General features: G+C 36.5%; 1 protein-coding gene across 9 annotated transcripts in view; it reads right to left on the bottom strand.

Moving 5' to 3' along the window:
• Positions 1-12986, bottom strand: part of VPS13B (vacuolar protein sorting 13 homolog B) — a 456296-nt gene that overhangs the window by 375033 nt on the left and 68277 nt on the right. For all 9 annotated transcript variants that reach the window (XM_080611867.1, XM_080611862.1, XM_080611863.1 and 6 more), the window contains 2 exons: positions 10631-10825; positions 8875-8999 (listed from right to left, as the gene is read on the bottom strand). In XM_080611867.1, the coding sequence (XP_080467993.1) occupies positions 8875-8999; positions 10631-10825 (320 nt within the window). The remainder of the gene's footprint in view (positions 1-8874; positions 9000-10630; positions 10826-12986) is intronic.

Raw genomic sequence — 12986 nt, 5'->3', positions numbered from 1 at the left:
TTGTTCTCTCATTCTTCCTTTTTTGCTCAAGTTGCCCTGTAATGTTCTCATCCAAAACATATACTAAAATTATAGTTCAGAAAGTGGAAGCTGATACCATTTAGAAGATCAAAACCTAATGAAAATGCCTTCCAGACATATAGGCCCAGTGGAGGTCCAAAGATTAGTATGTCTGGAGTACAGTGCCTGTTACTCAGTGTGTACAGCTGAAAGGTTTACTTAAACTTATTTTTAAAGGTGTTACTAAAGAAATAATAATTTTAAAAATAAATACAAAGCTATAAACAACTAGGATGAAAGTGCTTGAGTAAAAATGGTCAGGATGTTTCCCTGTACAAAAGCAACATACTTAGCCTTAGTACTTAGATAGAACCAAAGACAGATCCTGATCCACGAGGACTATTCCCATGGAAAAGAAAAAGCCCATCTAAGTCTCAGAAAGAACAAACATGAGGACAATACAGGAAAAAAAAAAACAAGATACTGGACACAGGACAGTATGCTGCTCCTGCCTAGAGATGAACACAGGTGCAGTAAGGCTTCTATGGTATTATGGAGAGCTGAACAGGTGAACATCCACATAAGCCTTTCTTTTTGGTATATTTGCTGCTCTAAGTGAAGATAAATATAGCTTTTTAATAAAATGGCTTCAGTCACCACTTATGGTTACCAAATTCAACTGAGTGTGACATTAACATGCTTGTATAATTTAATTTAATTGTATAGATTATGCTTGCATAATTTAACACTATGAAATTGCTGCTACCTCACTCCATGTGGAAATGATGCCTACCACCTGAGAGTGAAGCTCTGCGAGTCAAAGAAGAATACGCTACAGTTTGCCCAGCAACATAGCAAGGCTTCATAAGCATAACAAAGATAACCATAAAAAGATAAAAAACAACAATTCTACACAGCTTGTTTAATAAGCATCTGACTTATTCAAGAAGCCCTTACACATACAACTTGGTAAAGGAGGATTATTTGGTACACAAGGTGAATAGTAAAATTTCAGAAACATAATTCAATAGGGAACTATACCAGAAGTCCTAAAGCATGAAAGACGATCTACATTTTCCTTCAAGTTATTGTATTTAACAACTACAACCTTTTAAAATAGTGCTTTCAATCCTATCAACACCCACAGCATATTCTTAGACCGAAATGCAAAGATGAAAGGTAAGAGAACAACTGCAAACACTAAAGCTCACTCCTTCAAAATCCTGTGTGCTAATCAGCATTTGAATGGGGCAGACTAGCAGGATGACACCACCATTGACCTCCATGCCCTTCAGTTTCAGAATACAAGTTTCAAGCAGGGTAAGTCCTTATTTGCCAACTAATATAGGCCAAGTGCAAGCTCCCGTAATGGCCAGTGGCTGTGCATACAGTTTACCTGTCAGCTTAGTCCCTGCCAGTCTCAGGCCACAGCAGCTGGCACTTTCTCAAGCAATGCTGAAGAGACCAAGCATGCCAAAAGCTGCTCCCATCCACAGTCTGCAGACAAAGTCTGACCATATCCTTCTTAAGTGTTTTATTGTTGTTGCTTTGTTTGGGGAGCAGAAGGAAAAGCTACAGGTGGGCATGTGGTTATCAACTGAGCCACACAGGCCACTAGGCCTCAGGTCCACAGATTGTTTTCTGGAATGTTTTATTTTGTAGAACACACGCCAGCTCAGGGACTGTATTTCTCTTTGATTCACAGATACACTTCAAGGCAGAAGGCTGGAAGCGGAGGTCACCAAATTGCAGGCAATAAACTCAAGAAATAAAGGACAAAATGTGTGCAAAGAACTGCCACCAGTGGATCTTTCTGTCCAGAGCTCACAGGAGTAAAGCTTCATAACCAAGAATATCACTGAAAATCCCAACCAGGTATTTCTACAGATAGGGATAACACTAAGAGCAACAGAATTTTCTAATACATCTAATACAAAAGGAATATATATTAGGGATTCAAAATTTCTTCACTATTTATGCTGCTTAGCAGCACTTCAGCTTTAAGACAGTAAGTCTTTTATACATTTTACCAGTCTCAAGTAAAGCAAAATGTGGCTTTAACTCTGAAAATCCTACACATTTTGAAATAAATGACATTTGCTTGTTTCCAGCGCGAATGCCAGACAATACTGGATAAAGTATTCACCATGTGCAGTCACTTTCCCAGGACAGATAGGTATTAGGTAATAGGCTTAATTTACTTTCACTGAAGAGCCTTGATAATTAGTTAGTCTAAATAACTACACTGAAAACTCTACAGATGACCACCATTTACTGTCAACTCTGCTGACTTCCCTCCTCATGGACAATACTAAAAAAATACAATTGCTTCCAATTTACATTGATTAAAAGTGCACTTTTAACAGATTTGCTGAATGCCACCTGCCACATCTGCTGAGAAGCAGTGACATTAAATCTGGATTTGATTTAAAAAAAAAGAAATTAAACTGAAGGTTTCCAACTGAAGTTAATTTGTAGTCACACTAATCAAGCTGCAAGTCATGTGTACTCAGAATGCAAAACCTCTCCTGGACAGAGGGCTGTTCTTGGTAACTGACAACAGCTCCTTCCAGAAGAGTGCACTTGGAAAGTGTCTCAAAATGTTCATGTTGAAACTTGCTATGCCAGTATCACTGCAGATTAGCAAGTGTTCCACACAAGTTCCTTATGCATCTTCATCCTCATGCACAAGCATGGCCTACAACTTTTATAATGAAAGACACGTTAAACCATGTTATCAGTAAGAAACCATTCTGTTAAAACTAAGTGTTAAATCACTGCATATTACTGTTCACAAGTTGCTATGATATACTGACATACTTACTCCTCAAACACAAAGATGCACAGTAAACCAAATTTCTTATAGTGTCAAATTCACAGCTTACAACAGTGAATTTGAAAACATCCTGAAAACATCTACCAATAAATTAAACAAACAAAAACAAAAAACCAAACCAAAACAAAACAAAAAACCCCACAAAACCCTGATCTAGTATTTATGTTCTCTGATGCATTTTCTAGGTGATGGCAGAGAAGCAGGGAAGTACACAGTGCTGAAGCAACCCAGTGTACTTCCTAGACTGATCATTCTCATCTGATGCAATTCTACACAACCACCCCTGCAGAACCCAAGAGAATGACTATTTCTGTCTGCTTCTGCACAGCCCATATCACTGGCATATCTCAATAGTTCAAACAGGTTTTCACATGTGCTAGTTCTAACTCATGATGCTGATGTGCCTGAAACCCTTTCCTGTCCCAAACACGGATGGCATCTGTTCAGGCATGTAATCTCAGATCTTTCCTGTTCCGAAGGATACCCTGAATTTTCATCTGGTAGTTATATCCAATTACTGACATAACTAATAGTCACAACTGAATGCCACAAAATGAGTTTCACGTGTTTTCAACCTGTTTCTGCTTCTGACCCAGGAAACGAGCATGCCCCTCAACTGCCCATGTGAAACACAATCCACATCCAATCTAAATTGACATTATTCTTGATTTACTGTGACTAGTCAATAAAAAGGGGCTGCCAAAATCAAGACCCAAGTGTCAATTTATTGGAAAACTTCCTAGATTTATGATCTAATGTTCACAGTCTGTGGATATCTGGCCCAGTGTTTCCTGCCAGCAGGGCCTGCTTGCCTCTTAGTGTAACAACTGCACAGAACTGCATGATGGCTAGGTCCCATGACTTTCAGGGTCAGAAATCTGTGATTTCTAGTTCTAAGCAACATTACCCCATTGGACATGCCCATAAAAGATGCTTCAGTCAAAAAAGTAATGAAGACAGTTCGCCTGATAGCCCATTATATACTTTTAATCTTCTCTTTGGTGAACAGCAAATCCTGAAATGTCCTACTCTGAATGAAGCAGCACCTTGTTGGTAAAGGCCAGATAAGCAGGAGCTAAATTCTTTGCTAAATAACTTCTTACTGTGCAGTAAGCCAGATCTTCATCTACTACACTGCTTGTAGATCAACACAAACTGCTCTCACTCTGGTAAATTCCCTGATACCATTCAAAACACATGGGATTTTCAAGACAACCCACAAAGCACACATGAGCAGGTGCACATCCTGACTCATACTGGAGCTTAAATGAGTTTACAGGCTTGTGTAAGGAGTCTAACGATGAATTGTTCAATAAGAATACAGTTGTATGGAATATGACTACATAGCCTTGATTAAGGGAGGGATATTTGCCTTGTAAGGGATACATGACAAGAAAATGGAAGTAAAGCTGTATAAAAATACAAAGACCTTTACAGTAGCAAAAGCTTGAGCAGAAATCCAAAGAACAGTAACACAAGGTCTTTAGAATTTTCAGGTTTTGTAATGTTAAGTGAGAAATCAAAAAAGTTAAACTAAATTATGTGTACATAGCAACCATTTGGCAACTGCAGGGTGACAAAGTCAAAATAAATGCTAGGAAGTCAGGTTAGGAAACAGATTGCTGATGTTCAGGTTGCTGGCAAAGTATGTTTCTCAATAGCACTGTATAATAGTTAGCAAAAAGGAGGTTATGACCTAACATGCCACTCTAATGTAAATATAACAGATTCTAGAGACACAGTAAATAGTGTTTAAAAACACTAAATTTGTGTTGAAATACTAAGAACAGACACATTATACAAATGTTCTTAAGAGTTCATAAAAACAAAGCCTACAGAAAATACACATATATATTCCATGGGAGGATCTTTTTATCTACAATTCCACAATGATCTTCCAGTACTATGATGGCACATATTAATAGAATAATTACATCAGGACTGTAAACCCACATCTTTCATAAGTGAAATAAGTGCCATCGTATCTCTGGGCAGCTGAGGTGCCCAGCACATGAAACACATGACTTCCTTTAAAAGCAAATTTTAAACTTTTGTCAGCTTTTGTCAATAAAAACACAAAAGGAAAGAAACTCAATCTCAACACAACTCAAATATCATGTTCCAACACAACTCAAATTTTACTTTATCAAGAATCCTTCCCCACCAGGAATTACATGACTATTAGCACACTGCCTACTTTTAAGCTGAAATTTATTTCCTAAGACACTACTCGCAGAGAACAGCTCAAAAGAAAGAATCTTTGCAAAAATTGTATCCATGAGCCTCCCAAAGATTTTGTTTGTTTACTAAGATCTACTTGCAAGTTTCTATTCCAGATTTGTTCTGATAGAGTAACAATTCAGAACAATCAATTAACTGCTGTGTACTCTAATCATTAAAGTGCATGCTATGAAATCCTGATACTCATTTACCCACCAAGCACTCAACTTTTTGCTAAAAGGTTCATTCACACACTCAAATTTAACATGACCAGCTATTAGTTAAGTCTGTACTCATGTATCCTTGCAGACAGCAAGCCAGCAGCTATTGCTTTAGTCTCAAAATGAGAAAGAGAAGACTCATTATCAAGGTAATGCATTCCTTCAAAGTAGACTACTGGAATAAGAAGCTGAATAGAAAAGATGCAAGGAGAGATCACATCATCCCCATTTATAACCTTATTCCACCAATATTTAAAGTCTCATAGCCTGTCACAGATGGAGACAGTAACTGAGACCCTTATTAATTAGACCCTTATTAAATTAGAGTCTGAACACTTGTCATAGGAAGGGAACTTAGAGTAGACAGGTGAAGAAAAGAGAAAAAGCAATAAAATTAACACACATAACTGGAACAATATCCAGCTCAAAATATATCGACAGCATACTTCACTATCAATCCAGACATGAGAAAAATAAAGGAAGGCTATTCAGAATCTATATTCTTTAATGTTACTTTAACATTCTTCAGAACTACAATAAAGTGATGTTTTATAAGTGATAGAGCGTTATAACACTGAAATATCTTAGACTAGATTACCTCATCTGTTACCACAGACATTGATTGTACCCAAATGAAAAAAAAAAAAGGGGGGGGGAAAAAAAATCATCTAATTCCTCTCAAGATTTCTGTTTGGCAATAAACATTCTTGTCATTCATTATAGGCTTTTAACCATATTCTGTTAATTCTCAGTTGGTTTTAGACATCCTCTTGAAAGTTGCTTTACAATCTGGCATGCAACACTACATAAAGTAGTTGCAAAATATTGACATTAACATTGTATTTTGCATCTTGTTATGTCTGACAAAAACAAAAGACCAGATGTTTTTGCTTTCATATAAAAATAGATTAGCTATACAATTTAAAAGATGTCCATGACTTAGTTAACTAGCAAGCTTGAGCGTATTTCTTTTATAAGAAGAAAGTGCATTAACTGAAATTAAAACAGACATCAATCTAGTAGGTAAATGAAACAACACTTTCGTAACATTAATGGTTATTTAATGGACTTTACTGGGCCAATGTTGCTGAAATTTCATCTGTTAAAACATGCTACCTATGTTTATCAACTAGTTTTAAAAAAAAATATTACTGCAGTTTTTTATACATTTTGAGAGAATTATATTGAAACTAGAAAAGAAAGCTATTCTGCTGATTTATGTCAGAAATAAAGTTGAGATTTTCACTGCTAACTCAAAACACACTACCTGAGGGATTCCATAACAGTTCATAAAATGTCTTTGTTTTAAAAAGGTATGGTCTGTGGTATATATTTTCTATGAAGAAACAGAAGAACACATGTAGCATCAGATGTGTGTATTTTAAGAAACTCTGGAATGTGAAATCTAAAAGTCCAAATAAAGCAGGTGGTATAATTTAGGGGGGAGGACTGAATTTGAGTTTAATGACATTACCAGGTTATCCTACCAGACTAATTCTCACTCACTGCATGACTTCAATGAAGCTCTCAGTCCTCATGCTGATTTCGATTTAGTTCAAGTGCTATTTGATGTGTTTCATCTGGAGTTTTATTCACTTCAAACTACACTTCATTTAACCAGGCTGCTGCTGTACTCATTTGTTTTTCTACTTTATTACCCGCAAATTGGTGTTGCTTAGTTTATATAAATTGTTGGAATAAGTTAATTTTATATAATTATTTCACACTGTTAATAAATAAATAAGCTTTAGAAAGATATTCTATCACAGGGAAAAATGTGAGTAAACTATTAAAATTATTTTAAAATACACTAGACCACAATAAGTGCTGGTCTTAGAAGATCTGCTAATAAGTGCTGATAGATCATTTGCTATTTTAAGTCAGGACCATTCCCCTGCCTCCGCACCCCAAAACTACTGTTCACTTTTATTTCTCTATGTTGTTAGTCTACCATGCTCTATTTTCCATCTGGGCACACATCGTAATGCAATGTGTTTTTAAGAGAGAGAAAGTGAGCAAGACGGAAAGCATGAGAGAAGCAGAGAATGGCTGAGAAAGGGAGAGAACACTAGCCCAAGACCATGCACACATGAAACAGAGCATGATGGCAAGCATGCAACAGCATGTGTGGAAAAGCATAAGAAATCAAGCATGAGCAAGCAAGAGATCGACTGCAACAACCACAAGCACACTCAAAAGAGAGCACAAGAGCACTCATGAGAAAGCACCAGCGCTTGCATACCATAAACTTGTCACATGACAGATTTTTCCCAACTACTTTTCATCTCTAAAACATTATTTTTGTTTCACACACCTAACCATGGGGTTTATAATGTACTAAAGAAATTTAAGATTACCACTAAACACTAATTTATTTCTTCAGTTTACTAATACAGATCACTGACCAGAGCTTAGTGTTAAATGTCAGGTCATGTCAGGAAAGGCTGCCAATCCTACCAGAGTACTGAAGTACTCTGATTAGTGCTGATTATGGGTCATCCTGGTAACATTTATTATTTTTTAGCAAACTCCCATAACAGAACACCAACTAATTTGAAGTGGTTAGTACTCTTCTAAACTACTGACGGAAAATATGAGAAAGTCAATTAGGCTGTATAATTTTTTCTTTAATGCCATGGAAATTCAGTTTTTAAATTCATCTCTACAGGTTAAATCTTGTGAACATGTAATGTCAGTATGTAATAGTTTTTATTAATTAAAAATTGTATTTATAAAAACCATTTTAATGAAAATGTATATTGGCAGTACTTTGGTTAGTTTTCTTTATCCCTCATTTTGAGCAGTAGCTAGTGTGCTGATTATGCTAAAAACCTCATATCTGACATGGTATCACAAGCTATGAGAGATAAACTAGTATATAAACTTTCACAAACAAATTTTACAAATTAGCTATACAACACAGTGTTTGAAGCCAAAATACTTAACACATTAACCTGCTTTTCTGTTATCTTATTCTTTTATGTAAGATTCTTTATATAGATTTAGTCATAATGTAGTCTTTGAGCAGATAGCTACTGCTCGAAATGAGGGATAAAGAAAACTAACCAAAGTACTGCCAATATACATTTTCATTAAAATGGTTTTTATAAATACAATTTTTAATTAATAAAAACTATTACATACTGACATTACATATTCACAAGATCTAACCTGTAGAGATTAATTTAAAAACTGAATTTCCATGGCATTAAAGAAAAAATTATACAGCTCATTTCATAATAAAGCACAGAATTGTTTTCAGAACCTGATCACAATGTTAAAACACTTCCAAGTGTAATGACCAACAGAAATAAAAGTCTAGAAAAGACTGTTTTTTTGTGGGGTTGTGGTGGTTTGGGTTCGTCCTCCACATTTGTTGCTTTTTATTTAGTTGAGTTTAGAACAGTGTCCAGGTTTCAGCTATCCTTACAAAGAAATTTGTTATTCATAACAGACTTAACAGGAGAATATGGCAGAAGACATGAGACGGCAAAGTTAAGGGATTTATAGGGAGCTTGGCATTTTTAAATCATTCATTAGAAACCCAAAAATAACTGAACACATTACTTAAATAAAATGTATATGCTTAATGCTCACCAATATTTGGGAAACTTGATCAGCTTGCCATAAACTGCAGTACTGAATGAGGGAATAACTGGAACAGGGATGCAGTACAATCCTTTACTGTCCAAAGAAGTCAGTGCTGCTTGAAAACCAAATATCTGAAACAAATCGGGTTGGTCAAATGGTATACTATTGCATTATTAGATTACTTTCAATTTACTCTTACCATATGATACATTTTTAAATATACTCAAATATGACATAAACTGTGCATTATTTTTAAGTAAGTTATTTTCCCCTCAAACATAAATATAACTACCCAAATCTACCTAAATAAATGTCCCAACAGGAATGCATATAAAAAGTATTTTCTTCACTCAAAAAGGGTAAACTGTGCTCTGAATTAAAAAAAAAAAAAAAGGCCAAATTATAATTTACCAACTAAAATACATTATTCTATATCCTTTAAACTGCAGATTGCACATTGCCTTTTATATAAAATAAGTAATTGTTTGTAATTATAACATCATGGGCCTAAAAAAGTGGTATTTAAAGGAAATTAGAAGCTTCCCTTAAAAACCTTTTTTCGTATTAAGAGCATCTAAAGAAAGGTTCAACACAACCATTCTTTATGATTTTTCCCTGTTCAATATGGAAAACAAATGGTGTTAGAGTTAACTTTTTAACATGCTATACCACAATCCATGTAAGAACAGAATACTTTGGCCTTTATTAAAGCTAGCAAATAAAACCTATAAAAGTCAAAACTAAAGCCCACATTTTGCAAACACTGATCAAACAACCGGTAAAAACTTTCTGAATAGAAAAAAATCCTCTCAAACTGAAAAACACAGATGATCTGCAATATTGCCATCCCAATCACTTTAAATTAGGTAAATATGTCACCTAGAAAGCTTAAAGCTTGCCATAAGATTCTGGGACAGAATCTGCTTTATGCAGGTAGTAAGAATTTCATTGTTTAACTCTCTATTAAGAGATCAGCACAGAAGTGAATGGATAACTGGGGAAAAAAAAAAAAAGGCGGCCAAAAAAAAAAAAAAAAAAAAAAATAAATGTAAAATGAACAGTAGTAGTAGTAAATATTTACATTTTAGTAGTACCCAAAAGGTTTCGAACAGCCTGAGCACATCCTAAAATGTTGGAAGGCCTGTTTTAAAACTCTTGAGATTTCACTTTTCTGTTCTACTAACATCTCAAAGCAATTTTTCAGTAGCTTCTTAAACTATCTCCAATCTCGCAATAAAAACTCCTCTCACATAATAGATCTTTAATTGAGAACATCCAGAGGTTTTTCCTCTTATAATGAAAAAAAATAAATTGTTTGGTAACAGTTTTTGGTTGCACACCTCCCCCATCATGGTTTTGCTCTATCAATACTGCTAGAAGTAATGTTTTTTCCTCATAACATCCCATAAAGTTTCTAAGTGTAATTCACTGACATCTACATATTCTATCAGCACTATCCTAGAAGAAGGTAAAGGCTTCTTTCCAAATTATTTTAACTCAGCGTTGCCACAAAGACCTTAGGGCTTCAGTCTGCACAGTTTCTTTGTGTGAAGTTCTCTGTTCATTTTACAAAACATTTGGCTCAAGTCAGAAGCAGCAATCCCAAACAATGACATTCTGCAAAATGTGGTCATTCTACGCCCTTTTAAATAAGCTGAAAACCTTCTCCCAGGAACCCTGCTAACAGTTAGGATTATCTATACTTGTATTAACTTTTTCTCAGCACACTGCAGTAAGAAACAGATCTCAAGCCTTCTTTTACCTTCAGATAGCAGTGTGAGTAACAGTAATGGAGCAGGTTGTCAGACGGTTGGCCGAGGCTGCTGACCTTATGCACCAATTGCTCGGCATACATCGGCACCGAGTGCTCCAGGTTAACCTTATCCACCAAAATTCGGATGGAAGGTAAAGGCCGAAGGGGCTGGAAGCTTGCAGCATTTAACTGACCACTTACATTCTAAGGGAGAGGGGAAAAAAAAATGCAATTATTATGCTAATATGTACTTTCTACCATATTTATATATTCTTGCCTTCCCACACACTCAAGGAAATCTACATGTAATAAAGTGCTTATAGATACCATGGCCTTACAGTCATTATAATATGTATCTTTACAAAAACATTTCTTCAAAGTTTAAAATATATGTATAAACTTTTATCCAGAATTGCCTTGGTCATAGGTGTCCAGGTGCTGGCAGCGAGGGAACTGCAGGGGGCGGCCTCTGTGAGGAGAGACCAGAGGCTGCCCTGTGCCGGACATGGCTGGTTCCATCGCAGGGCACATCTGAGCCCATCAGCACCTCTGTGGAAATGTATTTTAAAAAGGTATAAAGAGCAGACAGGCTGAGAGGAGTCAGGAAAAAAAAAAAAAAAAAAAAAAAAAAAGTGAGAAAAAGCAATATGAACAGCAAGGTCAGAGAAGGAGGGGGAGGAGGTGGCGTGCCAGGCAGAGGAGCAGAGATTCCCCTGCAGCCCATGGAAGAGACCACACACAGCAGAGCAGACCTCCACACTGCAGCCTGTGGAGGACCCCATACTGGAGCAGGTGGATATACCCTGAAGTACCCTGTAGTCCTGTGCAGAGCCCACACTGCAGCAGACTGTTCCCTCAAGGGTTGCATCCTGTGGGAAGGACTCACACTGGAGCTGGGGAAAAGTGTGAGAAAGATGGAGTGGCAGAGATCAACAGTTATGGACTAACCACAACCTCCCATTCCCCTGTGTTGTGGACCTGAAGATAGAAAAGTCAGGGAATGAAGGAGTGAAGTTCAGCCTGGGGAAAAAAGGGGATGGGGGAAAGACTTTATTTTGATCCCTTTGTTTCTCACTACCCAAATCTATTTTAATTGGCAATAAATTAAATTAATTGTCCCCAGGTCAAGTCTGGTTTGCTAATAACAGTAACTGGTATCTTCTCCCTCATCTATGATCTCAACCCATCCTATTCTCTCCCCCTGTCTTGCTGAGGAGGGGGAGCAAGACAGTGGCCAGGTAAGCACCTAGCAGCTGCCAAGGTCAAACCACTACAGAAATATGTAAATTCAAAATATTTTGTTCTATAAAATATTTGTTTGCATTTTTATCCCTCCAAAGCACTATCACGAAACACGTGCTGATCTAACCTTTACACTGTCATATATTATTATGCATTCATGGTCACGCCAGACACACCCCGGAGCTACCTGCTCCACTTGGGCTTGCTTTGAAAAGGACTTTGGACTCCTGGAGATCACCTCCAGAGATCTTTTCAAATCCGAAACACTTTATGGGTCTAAAAACTGTATTAAACTTGTATCAAATTAGGACAATAAGTTGATGTGCGCATATTTCCCATCCAAAATTCAAAATTACTATTTTGAATATGCTTGGCTTCACTCATTATAAAAACACCATCTGTCCACGCCCATAAGGTGAAAAGCACCACAATCCACTGGGCTACTCCAGGCTGAAAGGAATAATGCTTCCATTAGGCACCCAGCATTGTCCTGTCTTCTAACACTCACAAGCCTATATCCCAATACATCAAGAGATAACACATAACCAGTTTGCTCACTCTAGACAGTAGTCTAAATTTTAAAGATACACATCCTTAAGTATACTTACTGAATGACACACGCTGAACATTTTATATATGCTGCAGCCTACAAACTGGTAAATCAAGTGAAGTATTAGTGTATATATTGTGTGCATTTCAATTCACCAATGAAAATGGCTACACAAGCACACTGTAAGAAATACCACAAATGAAGAGTTTTGTCCTCTGTCCTCTTGCACATACACAATCTTAAATCACATCAATATGTTGTAAATAAGCACATTCATAAGAAAATACAGCATAAGTCGGTGCTCTCCTTGTCAGCATGTATCTACTACGTTTTCAAGAATGTCATTGTTCCTTCCATCATCTAATACACTCCAATCTATCTATAAAAAACAAACAAAAAACCCACAACTTTTTCAAATGGTCTTCATCTTTCTTACATATAAATGCTTCACAAATACAGTTATTTTCACATTTTCAATTTATACATGATTCGACAAGTCTAGCTAGTTGCTGCACACAGCACTTGTCTTGGGTATCTGAAGTTAAGGCTCCTGGACACCAAACTGATAAGCAC

The sequence above is a fragment of the Psittacula echo genome, assembly GCF_963264785.1.
Source record: "Psittacula echo genome assembly, chromosome: 2".
Taxonomy (NCBI): Eukaryota; Metazoa; Chordata; class Aves; order Psittaciformes; family Psittacidae; genus Psittacula; species Psittacula echo.
The sequence above is the reverse complement of the archived record's forward strand: the minus strand, read 5'-3'. Positions and strand labels throughout refer to the sequence as shown.